The sequence below is a fragment of the Danio rerio genome, chromosome 21 (assembly GCF_049306965.1).
Source record: "Danio rerio strain Tuebingen ecotype United States chromosome 21, GRCz12tu, whole genome shotgun sequence".
Lineage (NCBI taxonomy): Eukaryota > Metazoa > Chordata > Actinopteri > Cypriniformes > Danionidae > Danio > Danio rerio.
The window spans coordinates 21933847-21956934 of NC_133196.1; the positions used below are offsets into that span (position 1 = coordinate 21933847).

At 35.8% G+C, this 23088-nt stretch overlaps 1 protein-coding gene across 2 annotated transcripts in view; it reads left to right on the forward strand.

The window, feature by feature from the left end:
• efna5a (ephrin-A5a) overlaps nucleotides 1-23088 on the forward strand; it is an 88224-nt gene that overhangs the window by 63031 nt on the left and 2105 nt on the right. Inside the window, exons 2-4 of one of the 2 annotated variants that reach the window (XM_001337352.9) lie at nucleotides 6778-7070; nucleotides 21311-21376; nucleotides 21517-21591. In XM_001337352.9, coding sequence (XP_001337388.4) covers nucleotides 6778-7070; nucleotides 21311-21376; nucleotides 21517-21591 — 434 coding nt within the window. The remainder of the gene's footprint in view (nucleotides 1-6777; nucleotides 7071-21310; nucleotides 21377-21516; nucleotides 21592-23088) is intronic. The other variant, XM_005161235.6, reaches the window with a different exon arrangement.

A 23088-nucleotide genomic window follows, 5' to 3' on the forward strand; every position in this document is an offset into this window, starting at 1 on the left:
TCCCCATTGAAAATAATAACGCTGGTTTGTCCAGAGGCTTGTCTACATCTTAGCTGGATATTTTTTGCCCGTTCAATGGGAAATCAATGGCAGCTTCTCAGAGTTCTTTGGATTTAATTGGCCTCCGTTAGAAAGTCTTGAGTGGAGAGCCTTCTTCATTTTTCATTCCATTGTTAAGTCTGAGGAGTCTGACCTTGGGATGAACCAACTTTTAATCATGAACTCCTGGAGCCCGCTGCCTCCCGGTGTCCTGCCTTTCTTTAGACTCAGGTCTGCCCCGGTCATCACCCATCGCCCTGTGTTTGAACACGTAGAGAAAGAGCGAATGGATTGAATGGAAGGATTATCGTTATGGGAGGTTTTTGTTGTAAGACTTGTTCTGATGCAGCAACGTGCCATGTTTGTGTTCGTAGCCCTGATAGATACAACTAATGAGCTTCTTTTTTAATCCCAATGATGAATTGGCACAGCATTGTGCGGTTTATTGACCAGCTGGCCCATCGCTCTTCAGGCGAATGAAAGAAAGCCCAACATTGATGAGCTGTTTGTCTGTTATTGGGTTTAATGGGGTCAAATCTCTTTATAACTCACTGGAGCTCATCTGATACACATTGAGGATGAATTGCTGAGGTGGCATTTGATTTGGGGACTACGTAAGAATATTATAAAGTGACACAATGTGACTCAATCCTCTCGCTCATTGATTTTTCTGACACTGACATAGAAAAGCACTCTGTTGCCTTTAGGTGTTGTTGTCCAGAGAGCTAATATGTTGTTGTCTGGTCCTTAAGCTTAGTGACCCAGGGAAAATAGTCATTTCATATACTCGAGCGAAGAAATTTCACTTGATAGACAGGTGAAAGGTCATCATCTTTGACTAGAATCACATTTCTCAGAATAGTTATTTATCTGGCAGATGTTTTTATCCAAACTGACTTGCACTGCATTGAAGATGCACTTTTTAGCAGTTCTCACATTCCCTGTGAATTGAGTTTGTGACCTTTGTGTTGCTAGGGCCATGCCTCTGTTTTATGTCTAAATTACAGTTTGCCCTTACAAAAACAAGTATACTTCAAGTTTATTTTTCAAGTTTGTTTAAATAAAGTAAGTATACAAAGTTGAAGTTCAAGGTGAAACAAAGTTCAAGTTTATAAATATTTATTTATTGAAATGTTTTAGCACAGGGATATTTAAGTGTACTAATGTGACTGATTTAGCACGTTTACTGTTTAATTACTAGTTGGACTAAATCGGCACACCTTTATAGTTTATAACTTCTTTTTTGTAAATATACTTAGTGTAATTGTAAAATAATTATTCTAAGAGCACACTTGAGTAAATGTTTACTCTTTACAAGTCTTGTTTTAGATGTTGAATGAAAATGGAATGGCACGTTACAATGATTAATATTAACATTAACACTAGGGATTTTTTTTCTACTGGCCCGATTGGATCAGTGGTTCAAATTAGTACTAGCCTTGTCAAAATTTTCACTTGCCCCACTCCCCCAATAACGTTTATAGCTATTTCTTAGCCACATATTTTACATAATGTTTCAAAAAATGTTTGTTAATCTAGAATTGAAATAGTTTAAAAATGTTAAAATATTTAGCAGTAAAATATAGCAGTATGAAAAATGTGCAGGTATTTTATTGCAAAATAAAAAAAAGATGACTGACTTGCTAAACTGACGGCAAACTGTTCAGAACATAACTTCATTTTTATTGTCAGGTTGTACCCACGTAAATGTCTGTCTTCTTGACGTCAGAAAAAGACTTTTCTTTTAGCCTCATAATTTGATGCGGCCATCATGTTGCCGTCTCTTTGCTGTACTGGCTTTACCAGGTTACAGAAAAAAATAATGTGCTCACAACATCCAATCAGATAAGAGGAACCGAAAAGCAATATGGTGTTTAGGCTTCACACAGTAGGTAGCATTAAAACGTGAGTTTCTGCAGATTTTGTGTGAAACGAACATTTAGAAATTAATCTAAATAGACAGTTGTTGTTTATTTTATTGGTTATACGTAATATGAAATGTAATCATAAGATGGGCAAGCAGTTGTGGAGAATTTGTTGTTTCCCTATTCATGCAGAATGCCCGAGCATACTGCCCGAGAGGCGTTTCAAAGATGGCCGCCGAGCATCTCTTACACTGGCCCTGGTCATGTTAACTTTATTGTTGAGCCCTGCTAACGTTACTCAATGCTATCGGTATCATGAACTAAATATTAAACTAAAATGGAAATTTAAATATTATTATTAGGGGCGGTACATAGTCTGAGTGGTTAGAACAGTCGTCTCACAGCAAGAAGGTCACTGGTTCAAGTCCTGGCTGGGCTAGTTGGTGTGGATTTCTTTTGGGTGCTCCGGTTACCCCCACAGTCCAAAGACATGCAATATAGGTGAATTGGATGAAATAAATTGGCCGTAGTGTATGGGTGTTTCCCATTACTTGGTTTCAGCTGGAAGGGCATCTGGTGTGTAAAACGTATGCTAGAATAGTTACTGGTTCAATCCACTGTGGCAACCGTTGATAAAAAAGAGACTAAGCCAAAGGAAATTGAATGAATGAATGAAATGTAATCTCGGTTAATGTTAATTTTTTTGTTGTTGTTTTAGTTTCTCAGTTTATGGTTGTTCATAATATTTAAGTACTTAAACCTTTTTGAAAAGCATTGTACTTGTTTTGCATCTTTCCGTGATCACACAGTACGTTCTGGACTGTGGTTTTGGAAAACATTATTTCTTTTCAACACTAGATTGAATCATTCCACTTCAGAAGATGACAGGAAACACAAGAAGCCAATAAATTTAATCAGGAAATAGTTTTGTTTTTGCCAGTGCCCAATGACGAAGTACAAAAAAAAAATGTTTTCATGTTACACACTTTCAAATGCCAGATTTTGTGCTGGAAACACTGGACTGCGTGATCACTCAGGAAGTATGTTTTTTTCACAGCCTAGATTTTGCTTTCAAATGATGTAGCTCCCAAGAGTAGTAAACAATAGTTGTTCAAAATAGCCCTTAAGTGCTTGCAGATTTCCAACAGCATCGATACACATCCACACACACTCTGCGTACACAGACCCACACACAAACCTCTGCCAAAACGGCCAAACCTACAGGGAAACTCAGTATTCCAGCAGTGCGTTTGAAATCCACATAATGATAATCTGATAGGTCTCGAGCTCCATCTGCTCTCAATAGTCTTTTATTGTCCGTAATGAGTGGAAATCTTTGTGTCAGCGTGCCCAGCTGTGCTTCTGTCCACAGCAGGATCGCAACGCTAACTTCACATTAGCCTGGAAGCTCATCTGGCTCTCTCCAGGGTTCCTCCTGAGTGTCCACTGACTTGCGCCCTAAAAATTCCCACAGAATCCTGAGCACCCTTCACGTTTAAGCCGAGTCACCAAACCGCAGTCACGTTCGCTGGCGTCACCTAACTCAGCGTTGATGGAAAAATATTTTCAAGTGATACTGAAGCACAAGTGTACAGTGTTCATTGTACACACACTGTAAATTAAGGAAAACGTATAATTAGTTTTTAATATTTACATCTGCGTATGCTTACAGCTTTTCAAAGTATACTTAATTTGACTTAAACACATTACAGCTACTTTTAATTTCTCTCCTGGCCTATAGTGGTGTTTAGTGGATTCATAGTTAATGGTTTGTAGTTTGTTAGGCCAGGGGTTCTCAAACTTTTCAACCCGAGACCCCCAAAATAACAATGTCAATGACTGGCGACCCCCACTACTTTCGAAAGTGGTTATAATCTACAAATGTTGCCTGCAACTGCTCACACAAACCAATATGCCTATAAACACAAGTATATTGACAACACAAAAAATGCAACAGTCTAACAACTATATCTATTTTTTTATTATTATTTAATATTAACCCTACCTAATGAGACTGGTGGGTACAATATTTAAGTTACATCACAAGTCTTTTCTTGGTTTAATTTTGGAGACTAATTCAGTCGTGTCTGTATTTATTTTAAATGTACATAAGTTGCGTAAAGGTGTCAAAGTTTATCTAGTGCCGTAAAATCAATCTGCTGCAAGTGACGCTATTGCTCTGTTGTTAATCTAATGTAAAAATCCCAGGGCTTGCGATCCAATGGGGAAAAAATGAAAGGCTGATGGCTTTTGGTTTGGATGTTGCATTTTATGTAACTATTTTTATCTTCTGTAAGTTATAGATAAACAATGGTAATTTAAAACATTTATTCAAATTTATTAGATTTTTCTAAATAACCAAGTGACCCCCTCTCATTGTCCCGCGAGCCCCCAGGGGGTCCCGACCCCCACTTTGAGAACCACTGTGCTAGGCCACCATCAACCATTTTCTCAGAGGATGACAAGCTGACAATACAATGCTGTCACTCTGATACAAGTTTTATTATGGAGAAAGCACTGCAGTGTTTGGGTGTTCTGTGTTTGTCTGAGATAATTAGTCTTCCAAAATGTGCACATTCCATACAAGCTGAAGCTGATCGGTCAGTTCTTGTCACGTGACTTATGCTCGCAGCATTCATTTAACTAGGGGTGACTGGATGGCGCAAGCCATGTACCTCCGATGAAAATAACAAACTTTTGCGTACTCTAAGAAAGACGTGATATGCTCCATCATTTGCGATCTCCAATAGTTGATCTTCTTGCAGAGACATGATGGATTAACCTGATTTGTGGACAAATGGGTTGAGAATACATTCCTTAGCAGTTTGTGGGTCCTTCACTGGGCCTTTTCTCTTTAGCAAAGAAATTTTCCAAAGACGTCTGTTTCTTACTTATTTTGCTACTTGTGGGTAAAAATTTGCCGCTTAAGTGATTGAGATGTAAGCGAGCAAATACAGTTGTAAATAATTAATGTAAATGATTTTTTCCAAAACAGAAGTAATTAATGATTTCTCGTGCGGCCCAGTAGTAATTGGTCCAGGGACCGCTACTGGTCCGCAGCCTGTTGCTTGAGTACCACTGCCCTATCACATGCACTAGTCCACACAGGCATCTTTTTGCTTTATTTTTTTCTATATAAAACAATAGCCCATTTAAGTGTTTATGCTTTGTTTTAGTTGTGCTAACACTATTCAAAGTGTCCAGGAAAGTTTGATTGCATGTAAGGCCACAAAAATCAGATGGTGATTTGCTTATGAATAAGTAAACTTAATCTTTAACAAGTACTCAAGGGTCAGAGTGACATGAGTTTTGTCATCAGATGTTTGTTTCTTCATAGTAATTAGTTTATCCGCAGGTGGTGTCCGTGCCTTTGGGCATCAAAGAAAAACTGCATAAATGAAACATACTGGAGCATGGATCGACAATGGATGTCTATGTTGATGGGAAAGTGTTTGAAGAAAGTACCTTTATTTATCTCTAGCATGAAAAATTACAATGCTTTTTATATAAGTTATAATTTGTGGCACACGGACAGAATTCTGTTGGCCTGGAGAGATATGAAAAGTTGTCAACAATTCACATTGCCTTGTTTTTGACTTGTTTTTAGTATCAATATCTCTACATTCCTAAATCAAGAAACATTTTCTAGACTACACTCTCAGAAATAAAGGTATGCGAGCTCTCACTGGGGTGGTATCTTTTCAAAAGGTACAAATTTGTACCTAAAAGTCCATATTAATACCTCTAGGGTACATATTAGTACCTAAAAAGACAAAAGTGTTCCTTTTATAAAAAGATTTGCTACTAAAATAAACTTTTGAGTTACCAATATGGACCCTTTAAGCACAAATGTGTACCTTTTGAAAAGGTACCACCCCAGTGACAGCTCGCGTACCTCGAAAGTAGCAAAAATATTGTCTTCTTTTTCAAAAACAAAGTTACTTTTTTTCCTTAAAACAAGCAAAATAATCTTAAAATAAGTATTCTAGTTTCAAAGCAAAAACAAGATTATTTTGCTTAGCCCAGTGGCAGATTATTTTGCTTAATTTTGCTTAAGTCAAAACTTAATTTTGATTTATTATTTCTGAAAACAGCCCATATTTTTTGCTGGTTTATAAAATGCTTCTTGATGTAAGAATTTTTAGATATTTGGATTATAAAAAAGTAAGAAACTTTTTTTTTTTTTTTTTTTTTTGGCAGTGCTTATAATAGTTGAGTCAAATTTGAAAGGTTGTGCATTTGACTGTGTGTCTACACTTCTAGACAAGTGTGTTAGAGCTGTTTGGAGGAGAGAGAGGTTTGGGTTCCAGGAGCAGGATTGCTTTTTCTCTAAACCAAGCTGAGCATATCCATCTCCACTGAACTCTTTTATGCACCCTATGAGAGTATATGTTTTTAAATTGCTTCCTTGACGGAAAGAACATTCCGTTGACATTCATATTTGGTTAGATCCTCTCGAGGTCATCTCGATTTACAAAAAAACAACTTGTAAATCTAGAATAGTTGGCCGCTTCGGCCCTAGAGATGCACATTTTTTTCTTCTAAAACATTCCTCCGAGTGCCATATTTCAAGCTGTCATCTCTCACCCATGGAAATCTCATTCTTTCAGGCGTATTTAAAGCGTCCACGTCAACGGCAGGATTATGAATTTTCCTCGCGATCCTCAGTGAGCCCTAGCGGAGCTTACGAGATTGGATGATTTACGTGCTTTCACATTTGCGGTAATTGCCCTCAAATAAGTGGCTTCCTCCTGAAGTGGCCTTTCTGTGAAGTAGGGGCTCGATGGCTCGTAAAACATGCACACGAGAGTAACTGCATTGCTAATATTTCATATCATATATACTCACCGCGGCCTTTCTTTTTTTGTCACAGGTTCTACCGAGGAGACTACCACATTGATGTCTGCATTAACGATTATTTGGACGTATATTGTCCGCACTACATGGACACTGTCCCTGAGGAACGGACAGAGCGTTATGTCCTCTACATGGTCAATTATGACGGCTACAGCTCCTGTGACCACACGGCCAAAGGCTTCAAGCGCTGGGAGTGCAACCGACCTCACTCACCCAACGGGCCTCTAAAGTTCTCCGAGAAGTTTCAGCTTTTCACACCGTTCTCACTGGGTTTCGAATTTCGGCCAGGCAGAGAATACTACTATATCTGTGAGTATCATGTTGACTGCTTTTTCTCTTTCTTTTTTGTCTGTGTGCAGCGGTGATTAGTTTCGCAATGGTGGTTTTTGTATCCTAAACCCAACCGCTGCATGTTAAATAGATTTGTAAGGTCGGTTTTCAGTTTATACCCGGGAAAAAAAAACAAAGTTGCACTGCCTGGAAAAGGATGTTGTATTAGCGTCCTCACGGAGGATAACACAACTCCAGTCTTACGTTTAACAGTATACTTTTAAGACACGTATCTGATTACGAGTATTAAGGAAAGGAAGTCATTGCCAAGTCCGACTTTGTTTAGCAGGAGTCTTGGCAAACAGGCTACAAGGAAAACATGAACCTCAGGGAAAAACATCTCGGTCTTCCTCTAAAGACCCTTTGTTACAAACTCCTGGTCTCAGCTTTCGTTTGCTCGTGAGAGGGCTCTTAAAAACAAGCATCTAAACCCATGTTTTTACAACTGGAGTCAGATCCCTACAGGGCGGGAGTGGGAAGACAAAATAAGGCACAGGAGTGGTCCGACTGCTTGCACTTCTCAGGGCCGCGATGGGTTCATTTATGCAGGCGCACGCAGGCGATGTGGAGCATTTGATTTGGAGGAATCTGACCTGATGATCTGACAGATCTCATGGGCGCATAAAGCGATGGACACGTTTTTTATGAAATGTGAAAGAAGGGAATAGGGGCAGGAGGAGGGGGAAGTGGAGATAAGTACATGGAGACTGTGAAAAGAGGCAGATAGGAATGCGCGGTACATAGCATTTAGGGGTTAGATCGCAGCAGGAGATATGGATGTTTTGCATGAATGTGGGTGTCTATCGGCGACACTGCAACATAGGAAAATGGACCTTTTTCCCAGAAGGCTTGTGAGTAAGTATAATAGGATAGGAAACATCTCCAGTCAAGTGATGGAGCTGTCAGGTACAATGAGCGGTTTTACGGTTAATGCGAGTTAGAAAACAAGGATTCATAGCGCCCATGTCTTACTCCGTATGTGACTCAGTGTCATGATTCAACTGTTACAGGCGCCCTCCGGAGAAGAGGAAGTCTCTCCATTTGTGTGAAGTTAAGAGTAAAGGAAACGTAAAGTGAACAAAGTGTCAGTCTTTTTACTGTAACTGAAGCGTAACTATTTGCACAATGTAGCGGCTTTCACCTTGATCGTATCAGGAGCTGATGTAAGATAGAACCAGAAAATATTTGAATGTTGTTTATTTTTTCTGTTGCTTCGTAACATGGAAATTTGACTGGGTTGTTAACACATTAAAAACAAAATGTATGATTTTCAAAGTAAAATAATAAATCTAAATATAAAGTGAATTAAAAAACTATTTACAATAATCAATGTTATTATAGTGGCATTTATTCATGTTAATGTTAGTAAAAAAAGACATAGTTTGGGTTATTTCAATGTACATTAAATAATGTTTACAAATAAAATCCTTGATTTTAATACTGTATTAGCAAATAATAAAATGATTTATAGTTTTAAGATGTCGAATAATTTGCTGTTGTTATTATTGTGTCAACAAAAATAGGAATAACCTATAATGTAATGTAATGTAATGTAACCAATTAACTACAAATTAGGAATTGCAAAATTATTTTATAGGGACAAAATGTGTTCATTGTTACAATATAATTGTATGTATTTTACGACAAAATAATAAAAAAAACACAATTTGATATTCAGAAAAATTCATTTTTGTGTGGGAGTATAAAATACTTTAAAAAATTGTATTTAGAATATATTTTATATAACATATATTTTTATTTAACCATTTAATTTATGCTGTATTTAAAAGAATGTTATAAACAATCCAGGCTTATTCTGAAAACAAGCTCCAAATTCATCCCAGGAGCTAATTTTTTTTCTACCAGGGGGTGCTCTCCTTGAGATCTCACTTTTTTCTCGCTAGTGCCATTTGTGCCTGCAGTTCTCACATAAATTTACTGCTGGCCGCTGTTGACTCACTGACTGACTGACCAATCGACTGACCTGCCCTCCTCCTTCCCTAAACCCAACCAATAGTGTTTTCATAAGCTACGACTGACCTGACACCAGACAACAGTTCAACGAATTGGGCTTGGCTCAGTCGGAAGCAGGATTGAAAGCTTTCATCATTCAGGTACCGTTTCTGGAGGAGTTTAGGAACTCACAGAGCAGGGTGCACCTCAGAATGGATCTAGTGTACTTAGGCCCGGCTCTAAATGAATCAACGCTGTTTTTCAGCCTTCATAAAGCACAGCTATTCTCTCAATAAAATTTATGTTAGCCATTTAACAACAAAGCTAAAAGCTCTGCCCATGTCGCAAATCTGCATGTGATAGGAAGTGAATTTGACCCTCGAATGAAGCGCTTGTGACGCGCGAATGAAGCAAGTAAACTCAAAAGCTTAACGCGTGAATTTATCTGCGCATGCTGCATCTGGTGTGAACACAGCAATACCCTGCTATTTACTTGTTTATTTTATTTTTGGGTTTCTGTTTTTCGTGAACCGTTCTTTGCCAGACTTGAACCCTGGTTTTGCGGTGAACTCCTCTTTGCATTTTAAGTCAACCAATGTGGGAAAGCCGTCCACATGGTGGTAAGCGGTCAGCCTGTAAGCGTGAAAAGGAACAGCATCATACCACCCCATAGCATTAAAGAAATGCAGCCATACGTTCTTCTGGATACATAATTCGTGATCTTCAGACATTTAGATAGGGCTACGTTTTAAAAAAGTACAAACTCGAACTAGGAACTTGAAAAGCACAAGATGAAAAAAACTACATTCAAGTTCAGTCTGTGTATTATTTTAAACAAGTTTGAAACAAGTTTTCCTGAATGATTCTCTTCATTTGTCTGATGTCTGCCTGTCATGATTTAGTTAGACAGAATGTCTTTGTTAGCGGTGTGGCGGCTAATCATTGTGAGTGAGGGGTCGCTCCAGGAGAGCAGAGGGTGACGAGCTCGGCCTCTGTGCTGTCAGTCAGTGCGCCCCGTCCCGCTCAGGAAGCCATCAGGGGGGGATCAGAGGCCCCGGCCCCGCAGGTCAAATGTGAACATGCTCTGGTGACTGCAGTTCAACTCACAATCCTGGACAGCTCAAGGCAGCATGTTTTTCCAATATGGCCGATGTGGAAGTCTGATCTTAATCTCAGAGGATAGAAATCCAATTTCAAGGGAAAGTTTTTTTCGCCAGCCTCTCCCTCCTGCGTGAGCGAGGCCAACGGCAGCGCAGGCTGTCTGATATCAAAAGACCACGACTGCTATTTGTAGTCTAGTCCCTCAATCTTCATAATGCTGTAAGGTAAACCAGAAACATTCCCACTTTGTGCTTTAAGCGAGATCTGATTTGTAGCTTTGATAAGGATCCTGTACTTTGCGCCTTCTGCTTAGCAGTCGCTCTACCTGAGCCAAAACTATTCCCCGCATTACAAAGAGCTCTCAAGAATGTGCAAGAAAACAGATAGGTGTGTGTCTTATCTCAAAGACGGAGCATCAATCCATCTTTCCCTCATTTATCAGGCTTCTCGGTTACATCATATCTGATCTCTCGACCCATAGCTGGAATACTGGTGTCTGGGAGGTTTATTGCCCCCCCGGCCGCATGCGGATCTGGTGTCATCTGTGTGGGAAAGGAGACGTGGATGAGCTGCCCGAGCCGTGACAGTCTAGAGTGTCTTTGAATAAGCAGAGCTGGTATAGTAGTCTAGTCCTAATGTCTGCCGATGAGAGGTCAGTTACATGCCGCATGCTGACAGCGGGGGAATTCTGATGACTGACACAACGAGAGTTTGTCATGTAAGCCACCCGTCAAATCATCCTAATACAGTTGAGGCTGTTGATTATTACTGAAGAAATTTGGTGGGAAATTAGAGAGCTGTTTATGCACTTACATGTACTGTATCTGGGTTTAAAATTCACACAAAATTGCTTTGGAAAATTGGCAATTGGAAAAGTGGAAATTGGCTGTGATGAGTCGCTTGCCAGTTATTTTAGATGGAAAAAAGTATACTGAAATAAAAGGGGGAAAATTTTTTATAGTTTATCTCATGAAATATGCCATGTAAAATAGGTTAAAAACAAATCCATCTGTCTAATTGTATCACAATTTTACATTTTATAAAGTCCACATGAACCAAAAGCTGAGCCTTTTTTTGCATATCATTCCCTTGTAGCTAACTAACGGCAGAGGGGCATGGTTAAGATTATTGTAGCTGAAGCTGTCAAACTGAAATCAAAAGAGAAGGAAAGCCACTCCGAACACAAAAACAAATGGTCAGACTTTGAAGATTACAAAAACATTTTTTTTTCTTTTTAATGGATTAATGGATTAATTGTTAATCTAAAGAACAACAATGTGTGCTAGCAAAATAAACATTGTAAATTTTGCTTCATATGAGAAAACCTTTCTTCTATCACAAAATATAAAAAATATGACTGTCTCACCTTTCCAGCAATATGTGTTTTGTCTAGATTAGAAAAGATTACAATTTCTAAAATAGAATGTAAATATTGTAATATGTAAGTTGTCACTGCCCACTACGGGTAGAAGCTTCACAAGTTTAGAGTAAATTTACAATATATATAGGCCTATATTTTTTTTGGTAGCACTTTATTATAACTACACACTATGAATCATTTAATAAGCATTAGCAAATAGTGAATTCATTATCTGTTAAGCATTACCTCTACATTAACAGATGCTAGGAAGCACTTTATAACTGAAGATACAAATGCTCTATTCTTGACATATAAGCACATATATAATGTGCTTAATGATTGTATTTTCATACTTTGTTAATTATTATTTTTTCAAAACTAAATTAAGTATCGAATCATTCATAAACCAGTTATTTCAGAAAAGTTGCTGGTTTTTAAAAATGATTCAGAATGCGAAATAAATGATTACTAAACTATTCAAATTAATTCATTCATTCATTCATTTTTTTGGCTTAGTCCCTTTATTAATCTAGGGTCGCCACAACGGAATGAACCGCCAACTTATGCAGCATATATTTTAACAGATGCGTATCCAGCTGCTATCCATCACTGGGAAAACTATTCAAATTAACATTTATATATTATATTATATTTTTCAGGATTGTGTTAATAGTTAATTTGTATGTTAATAAATGCTTTATTAACGCAACTTTATCCAGCTTTGTGACCTAATCTAAAGTTAGGACTATTTATCCTTTATAAATGATAGTTAAAGGCTCAAAACAAAAAAGAAAATTAACGACTTTATGCATTTCTATTCATTTGAAGACAAATGAAGACAAAACAAAATAAAATAAAGCTGTATCAAATGAAAAATAAATATTTGCAATCTTATCTGAAATAAAATTACTGCACAGTTTAAACTTCACCAAACAACATTGAAATGTTGCATCAAAATATATTGGTAAATTATTATATTGTTGTTGTTTTATCCAGTTTTATGTTATATTTCGGCACTTCTGTTATTTGGCAATGTTTAAACTTTACAGTAATTTTACTTTTTAGACAAGATTCAAAGATGTATTGTTCATTTGATACCGAGCCTTTGATTACCATTTATTAAAGATTTATAAAGCATAAATAGTCTTCACTTTAGATTAGGTCACACAACTGCATGAAGTTGAGTTAATAAAGCATGTTTTCACATACAGACGAACTATTACTATATGCCTGAATAATAAGAAATGTAATGTTGATTTGAATAGTTTATTAATCATTTACTAACTCAGTCTGAGTGATCTTAAAAAAACTACTCTTAAATACAATTGATTTGTATCAAAATGATTTAATTTAGTCATCAGTAACAAGGTATGAAAGACCAACTATTAGGCACATTTTAAATGTCAAGAATAGAGCATTTGTAATTTGTATCTGCTAACGATAAATAGATGATTTGTGTGTAGTTATTATAAAGCATTACCATAAAAAATTAACAGAGATTTTAATTATATTAAATGTTAAATGATTGCAAAAATATTTGAAGGGTTAAATATAGACATAAATATTTTAAATGTGCAGTAATTTAAGCTTTTCGTTCTATTAGAACACCCTTCTTTTTCTTTTTTAAACTTTCTCATACCGTGAAATAAATTGTTGGTCATACCGCTCAGCCCTTCACTCCCCCTTCACTTCTGCACATCATTCACCATCAGTCCACTTTCCCACCCCAATTATCCAAATACCCACCCCGGGATGTCATCCTAGTAACGTCTCTAGGCAAAAAGTTAATTTCGGACTCTGACAATACTTGTACAATATTCAGTTTGCGCACTCACGCTTGGCAGCTATTTATTGTGGTAGCAGCCGATGCTGAGAGCAAGGTCGAGATGTACACCGCATTTCAGAAGTGGTGTTTCCAATCAATACTGGGATCCCGCTCCAAACTTGACCAGACTTGAGGAACGAGACAAAAGCAATTTCACCCAAATCAAAGGAAATATGCTTGTGGGGACGTGATTAAGGGTTCACAAGCGCCCAGTATGTCAGTGTAGACAGCACATAAGCACATTGATTTAACCCAAGCTCTCCCCGCAGTCATGAGAAGAGAGACAGCAGATTAAGTGCAGCTGGAGACCCCACACAGCAGGGAACCATAGGGGTCAAGGCTGGAAGAGCCACGCTGCATTATGGGAATGTCTGCGAGCTCCAGAGATGAGCCTGCCAGCTAATGGGGGAAAAAAGAGTTATAATTCTTTTCTTCCGACACATCTTTCTCATGTTTCTTTTTCTTTCCAGATCCCGTTATAGCTTTATCTTGACACTTTCGTGGTGGTTTAAAGTGTTCCAATGATATATGAGGCACTGACAAGACACTTATAATGCTTTAATTTGTTTAAATATATATAATAAAAGCAGTTCACTGATGCAGTTTGATAAATGGTGATGATCAAGGTCAAGAAACAAATTTTAACTTTTCACTAAGTTTTATATGATAATATAAAAGGAGGTGTTTCAATAAACTAGCAAAAAATTGTAGTAGCATGTTTCAGATGTGTACACACTTAAATTTTACTTTTCTAAACAGTGGCTTTATATAGTATATATTTATATATCAAATTTAAGTCAGAATTAATAACCCCCTTTGATTTATTTTTTTTTACTTTAAATATTTCCCAAATGATGTTTAACAGAACAAGGAAATTTTCACAGTATTTCTGATAATATTTTTTCTTCTGGAGAAAGTCTTATTTGTTTTATTTTGGCTTTTATTTAGAATGAAAGCATTTTTTTAAGGTCAAAACTATTAATCCCATTGAGCTATATATTTTTAAATTTTCGAATAAATTTAGTCTACAGAACAAACCATCATTATATAATAACTTGCCTAATTACCCTAACCTGCCTGGTTAACCTAAATAACCTAGTTAAACCTTTAAATGTCATGTTAAGCTGTACAGAAGTGTCTTGAAAAATATCTAGTACAACATTATTTACTGTCATCATGGCAAAGATAAAATAAATCAGTTATTAGAAGTGAGTTATTAAAAATATTATGTTGAGAAACGTGTTGAAAAAATATTCTCTCTGTTAAACAGAAATTGGGGAAAAATAAACAAGGGGGCTAATAATTCAGGGGGGCTAATAATTCCGACTCCAACTGTACATACATTTTTTTTCGGTCTAACGCAGTGGTTCCCAAAGTCAGGGTTGCATGACAATGAGAGGGGGTTGCTTGGTGATTTCCAAAAATCAAATCAAATTTTTAATAAACTATTAATATTACAAAATTGTTTCCATAATCTACTGAAGATAAACAATTGTTTTAATAAAAAAAACAACAACATGCAAATAAAAAGCCATCAGTTACCTTTTGTTTTCCACTGGATTGCAACTCCTAGGGTTTTTTTTTTTTTTTTTGTAGTTGTTAGACTGTTGCACTTTTGTGTTGCCAATATGCTCCTGTTTATTTAGACTTATTTTGATTTAAGATTTTAAGATTTTAAATTTGCTTTAAATCTTACAGTCACTGGCCCTAAAAACATACAAATCAATATAATAAAATTATAATAAAGTTCAACTTTGCAATGACTTCAAAAATCACTTCAAAAAATGCACTTTTGTGTTGCCAATATGCTCATGTTTATTTAGACTGTGTGTGTGTGTGTGTGTGTGTGTGTGTGTGTGTGTGTGTGTGTGTGTGTGTGTGTGTGTGTGTGTGTGTGTGTGTGTGTGTGTGTGTGTGTGTGTGTGTGTGTGTGTGTGTGTGTGTGTGTGTGTGTGTGTGTGTGTGTGTCTGTGTGTGTGCGTGTGTGCGTATATGTCAAGAAAACATTGTTGAATTTATAAAATCGGTCTAGGGCTACACAAACTGACATCGCAATATTTATTTTTCCTGTTATATACTGTATTGCAATATAAACATAATTAAAACAAGTTAACCATAGTTTAACTTCAAATGGGATCAATTTGTAGGGGAGTGCATTTGCATAAAATGTACAGAATCATTGAAAACATTTGACAAAATAATTAAAATGTTATATTTATATTTGAACCTGTGGTTAAAATACAAATACTCCAATATGAAATATATATTTGAAGGCTAAATATAAAATAAAAAATAATTTTTAAGTTCGATATATATGTAATCTATCATCTTTGAACCATCGTTTTCAATAAAGATTTTTTAAAATAAAATATATTTATAGGTAATAATAATAAATAACATTTTAATAGTACTATATATTTACTAGTTTTTAAATGAAATGCTGAACTATTTTAATTTGATAAGTGCTTGCAAAACTAATAAATTCAAGACAAAACCCCAATGTTAGCCAATTGCAGTTAGAATTTTTTACACTTTTTTATGACAACCTCTCAAAAAAGGTGATCAAAGCTTCACTGACACAAGACCACTATAGGATCATTTTGTTTCAGGTTTAGCCTAAATCTTCAATTGTTACCTGTCTGAGCAGTTTGCGCCTTTTCACATGCAAAGGCCTCATTTAAATGCTTCCACCGGCCCCAGAAAGAAGCACAATCAGCATTCATTTTGCTTCCTACTGATATATGCAAGCGCTGCTACATTTGGCAGTGCTGTTTCCCTTGTCATCTCAACCATGAGCCATGTTGCTCAATTTATCCTCCCCATAAAGGAAAGCAAATTAGCGATTTAAGGCAAGACAATGCAGGCTAAAAAACCCTTTTTTTCATGCATCTGTTAGATTTGAGATTTTGTTTTTGTTTTTAGCCTAATGTAAAGAAAGCATGGTTGATTTTATAAAGTTGAGTCTAGGGCTGCATGATATTGAAAAAAAACTGGCGAAATTTTGTTTTTCTGTGGTATATATTGCGATATGAACATAATTTCACAAGATGACACTGCTTGAAAAACAAATCTTAATTTTAGTTATTTGGGATGAAGAAATAAATTAAAGCACAGATAAAAACAATAGATCAAAGAATAAAATGAAAATGACAGTGCTTTATAGTTTTTAGTTTATAGTTCATAGTACTGAAGAATAGAACTTCAATCATCAATTGTAAAACAATAACTCATAGTCTTTATTGTATAAACAAATACAATATTTTTGTAACAACGGCAAACTTTAGAATTTCTTGTGCCCAATTTTGCTTTAAATCTTACAGTCACTGGCCCTAAAAACATACAAATGAATATCTTAATATTAAAATTATAATAAAGTTCAACTTTGCAATGACTAAAAAAAATCACTCTATAAATTGTGTGTTCTATAAATTGTGGTTCCTGGTTAATTATAATCACAAATTACAGATCCAGCGATGTGACTATTGCAGATTTGCACATTGTGATATCAATGCTGAGACGATATATTGTGTAGCCCTGATTGGAACTATAACGGAGAAAGGAAACTTTCACAATATGTCTGATAATATTTTTTCTTGTGGAGAAAGTCTTATTTATTTTGGCTAGAATAAATGCAGTTTTTAATTTCTTTAAAAACCATTTTGCGGTCAAAATTATTAGCCCCTTTAAAATATATATATATATATATATATATATATATATATATATATATATATATATATATATATATATATATATATATAATATATATATATATATATATATATATTTTTTTTTTTTTTTTGATATGATGTGTTGAAAAAATATTCTCTTTATTATAATTATATAAAGTAATAAAAGCACATCCTCGACATTTCCTTTGTAAAACACCTTGACACTTAATAAGTCAGAAATAAAACTTCTTCCGATGTTCAGAATTTTTGTCCTGGAAATGTAAGCAAATTAACACACATTTAATTAAATAATGCACAATTTGCATATATAAACAACATTTAAAAAAAAAAACATTTTTTTATGAAATAATTGTAATTAATTTTAAAGAATTAAAATTAATATGAATAATAATATAATCAACCATCAGTGTCTTCCCTTACAAGGATAGTTTTCCCAAAATTGAAAATTCTGTCATCATTCATTCAAAACTTATTTGAGTTTCTTGTTTATTTTAATCAAAACAACTTATTTCAAAAAATGCTTATTTAAAAAAAAAGTTTAAACGGTAGCTTTTTACTACCATATATTTATTTTACCTACTATGGATGTCAAGGGTTATCAGTTTCTAACATTCTTCAAAGTATATTCTTCTGTGTTTAACATAAAAAATTTACATTTTCAAGATTTGGAATCACTTGAGAACAAGTATAGTGCCATACATTAATTTATTAATTTCCTTCGGCTAAGGCCATTCATTCATCAAGGGTCACCACCACAGCGGAATGAACCGCCAACTTATCCAGCATATGTTTTACACAGTGGATGCCCTTCAAGCTGCAACCCAGCACTGGGAAAAGTATAGTGACATTTTTGGGTAAACTATCCCTTTAAGAAGAACAGGTAGACAGCCTTTCTCTCCACTGTCTCCTCTTTATGCAGTTTGTAATGCAATCTGGCACAGCCAAAGAGAGATGCAAATGTACACCGGTGGGGTGATGGGGGGGGGGGGGGGGGGATGGGGGTGAAAGTAAGCCTTGGTGTTTTTTCCAACAGATCACACTAGACGTAAAGGTGACTAAGTAATGAGCAATGCGAAGCACTTCAATAAATCCCCTCTTTCACCGCCTCAGCGTAATGAGTACGGACTGCCGAAAATGCAATTTCCTTATAGCCAACACAATATGTTCTTGATAATTCAATTGTCGGAGCTCGCTTTCACTGATGTGGACATGCGATTTTAGCTTTTCCTTACCAACAAAATAAACAAAACTGAAATGGATGTCTTGTTTTTCTGGCTGAATGCTGGAAATTTGGAGTATTTGACAATGTAATTCGGTGTAAATAAACTAAGACTAATGTTCCCTGCACGCACGGTTCATTAGTGGCAGGATGATGAATTGCTCTTTCCCTTTACATTTGTTTACTGGCGGCAGATATTTATTGAACACTCTTATCTTGACCACAAGCATCACTTACGGCAGGTTCTTTTTCACCGGACAGCAAATTTACGCTTTTTTCCTGAGGTCCTTTCACTAACCTCTGCTAGCTGTGACCTTTCCACGAGCCTCTTAGATGTTGATTGGTCACTACATACATCAACACCCTCTACTTAAAGCTGTTCTGGCGGCTGGTAACATCAACAGCTGCAAATGACAGATCACAGGCCCAAAGAAACACCTGCCACTAAAAGCTCCGTAATCAGCTGTGATGATACAAATGACTTCTGTTCGGCCCATAAGCCATTTCAGCGATGACTGCTGAAGCTCACATCTTCTGCTCCTCTCACAGCTCTCACAGTAGTCCACAGTACTGCTCTGTTCGGGAGATATAGGGGGTGATGAGAACGGAGAGGACAGGTGTTAGGAAATGGACTTTAAAATGCGTGTGCAGAGATCTTAGAAATGTATAGTCATTATTTGGGAAAGGCTCAAAATTATGGCTACAAATATATCTTACGTTCTGTAAAGATCTGATAATATTTATTACAAAATTCAGATAACAGTTTAGGAATTGTTTTAGATTTAGAGATATGAATTCAAAAAATATTGATTATTCTTATGAAGGAAAACTTTGGAATTGTATTGTCTAGAAATGAATATAAACATGAATGGAAACATTTTTTTTTTTTTTTTTGCTTTTTGGTATTTAATGCTAAAATAAGGCAAGGCAGGTTTATTTATATATCACATTTCATAGATAATGGTAATTCACAGTGATTTACATAAACAAAATGAAAGAAACAAGAACATATTATTAAATTAATTAAAAATGATTCAAACAGATTAAAATGTGTTAAAACAAGTTAGAAGAGAATGAAAAAGAAAAGAAAGGCATAACAGTTTGATCTGTCAGACGTAGCATAGTGCTCATTCAGTAAAGGCACAGCTAAACAGATGTGTCTTAAGTCTTGATTTGAATGTGTCTAAAGTTGGAGCACATCTGATCATCTTTGGAAGCTGATTCCAGCAGTGGGAGTTGTAGTAGCTGATAGCGGAGTCACCCTGCTTTGACTGAACTCTTGGAATTTCTACTTTATTTGATTCTATAGATCTGAGTGATCTGTTAGGTTTGTATTCAGTGAGCATGTCTGTTATGTATTGAGGTCCTAGGCCATTTAGTGATTTCTAGACATGTGGCAATACTTTAATATCTATTCTGAATGTAACTGGAAGCCAGCGTAACGACCTGAGGACAGTTGTGATGAGCTCTGATTTTCTGGTTCTGGTCAGAATCCTGGCAGTAGCGTTCTGGATGAGCTGCAACAGTATTTAGGAAGGCTAGTGAGGAGTCCATTACAGTAATCCACCCTGCTGCTGATAAAAGCATGAACAAGTCCTCACTGGAAACAACGCAAGCAAAGTATGCTCTAAATGACAACACTTATATTTAATTGTGAATAAATGTCAAAACATAAATTATTGCTATTATCAAAAATTGTAAATCCAAGAAAACAGATTTTTTAAGTGGTCTCTCCAGAAGTGTATCTTTGTGTTTATACGTACAGTTGAAGGCAAAAGGTTTAATTCTATAAAAAAATATTTTCCAGCTTCTGTTAAACAAATATCACACATTTTTAAACAATAGATGTAGCTCTTTGCCGCTCTACCAAATGTTTGACAATGTTTTTATTGTTTTTAATAACGACTGTTAAAGAATAGCTGTTTTAAATAATGGCTTACACACACAATATTATTGGTTTACAAAAAAATATCAAACAAACATAATCCTGTTGCAATAACTCACTTGATTTTGTTTTTATTGTAAAAAAAAAATGGCATGTTAAATGAGAATCTGAAATATTTCATGGCATACCTTTAAAAATATAATGATTCAGTATTCAAAAATGTTTTATTTTGATTATGTTTTTAAATAAATTGGTCTTACACTTAATATTTTCAGATTTTTGTGTGTATTAATTCCAGTACTTTTACCAAAAACCGACATATATTTTACCAAAAACCGACAAATATTTAACCAAAAACCATTTGGTAGAGGTTGATATTTTAGAAATTATGGGATGTGTTGAAAAAATGCACTGAGTGTGTTAACTAGTGACATTAAGAGTTAAGAAATGGATTCCAAAAATTGATCTTGGTGGGGTAGTTATAGCATTAATAACAAGTTTCTAATAACTCATTTCTTATTTTAGAAATAAGTAGTAATAAAAGCAATAATGACTGGAGTAATATTTTCAGTTGAATCTACATACAATAAGTAATGAATACATATTTAATAAATAAAAATGTAACAATTTAACAGTTTTTAACATTTAATAAATGCCGCCTTGTTGAACAGAATAGTTATCTTTAAAAAGATTTTTTTTAAACTGACCTCAAACTTTTGACCGGTAGTGTACATCAATACACTGAAGGGTATTTTAGCTGATGTCTTTTGTAGTTCATGTTAGAAATGTAAGATGTCTATTATTTTTCACTCAGAAACAGTCAAACTGATGGACCAAAAAGATACCATAAGCAATGAATCTAAACTATGGCTCCTCTCACAATAATACAGATTTATCTTAAATGCTGCTCTGCATCACACTTGAAACACAGCATTGTGAACATCGTTGTCTCTCCTGATAAATGGCTTGTTGTACCTCATTTGTAAGTTGCTTTGGATAAAAGCATTTGCTAAATGACTAATGTAAATGTAGATGAAAATGTTGGCAGTGCGTGTAAAGCTCTGGCTCGACCAGGTATAAAAATGTTTTACTGTTGTCTTAAAAAAAGGACTTTGATTTATTAAACAATGTGTGCAGCATGAATCGATCGGCCCTCATATTGATCATCTGAAATGTTTCCACAGCATCTACACTGGCTGAAAATGGGAGACGGAGCTGCTTGAGGCTGAAAGTTTTCGTCAGACCTACGAGTAAGTTTTACAGGCCCCTCAGGAGAGATCCTGGCGTGGCTTCTGACAAAAGCTGCTTGCAATTGCATCGTTTATCAGCTCTAGAACAGTTCAATGAGTTAAAGATGATGACAACACCCTGTTTTATGTTTCTCCCACAGACAACTGCGATAAAAGTCACGATCGCGTCGACAAATTCGATGATCGAAGCATTAACTCTATAGAAAATAATAATGGTTTGTATTGAACGTTAAATTATAAATTGTATTTTAGGGTGCTTTCACGTCTGTAGATTGATTTTGTTCCAAAACAGCGATTCAAATTGTTACAATGCTTTTATTCTTGGTGCAGTTTGCTATCACACGACAAAGTTTCTAAATGGAACAAAATTGTTAAAACTAGTCACGTGCGAATAAACTTTCCACATTGGTCAGTTTCACGGTTTATTTTCTGGGGTTTTGCTCATAGCTGTCACTTCAATATTAAATGGTCATACCCACAGACATCCTCATTAAAGATAGGTATAAATCAGAGATCAACCTTATTTCAATTGTAAAGGGCTGTAAACATTTTGCCATAATCTGTTGTCCATCATTTTTCTTAAATTTATCTGTTACTTTAAAATTAGACATGTAATAACTATTGTTTTCATTCACATTTTCATTATTATCTATGAGCTTTTAGAATGAGTTGGCTAGAATTATGCATTTATACATTTACGTATGGGGAAAATTAACAAATGAACTGAGATTGCGTTTAGAACATGATTCAGATGAATGGAGGATCAATTGAAGTGTCAGTGTTAATATGAACAAAACATTTATTCACTCAATCATTTTCCTTCGGCTGATCCCTATATTTATGAAGGGTCGCCACAGTGGAATGAACCGGCAACTTATCCAGCATATGTTTTACACAGCGGCTGTAATAACCCTTTCAGCTGCAATCCATCACTGGGAAACACCCATATACTCTTATTTACTCTCATACACTATGGCCAATATAGCGTACCCAACTTACCTACACTCACCGGCCACTTTATTAGGCATACCTGTCCAACTGCTTGTTAACACAAATTTCTAATCATCCAATTACATGGCAGTAACTCAAATGCATGTAGACATGGTCAAGACGATCTGCTGCAGTTCAAACCGAGCATCAGAATGGGGAAGAAAGGTGATTTAAGTGACTTTAAACATGGTGTGGTTGTTCGTACCAGATGGATGGGTCTGAGTATTTCAGAAACTGCTGATCTACTGGGATTTTCACGCACAACCATCTTTAGGGTTTACAGCGAATGGTCAGACAATGAGAAAATATCCAGTAAGCGGCAGCTCTGTGGGCGCAAATGCCTTGTTGATGCCAAAGGTCAGAGGAGAATGGCCAGACTGGCTTGAGCTGAGAGAAAGGCAACAGTAACTCAAATACCCACTCTTTACAACTGAGGTATGCAAAAGAGTATCTCTGAACGAATAACACGTAAAATCTTGAGGCAGATGGGCTAAAGCAGCAGAAGAACACACTGGATACCACTCCTGTCAGCTAAGAATGAGAAACTGAGGCTGCAATTCGCACAGGCTCACCAAAATTGGACAATAGATGATTGGAAATATGTTGCCTGGTCTGATGAGTCTCCATTTCTGCTGCAACATTCGGATGGTAGGGTCAGAATTTGTCACTGTACTCAAATGGCCTCCACAGTCACCAGATCGTAATCTAATAGAGCACTTTTG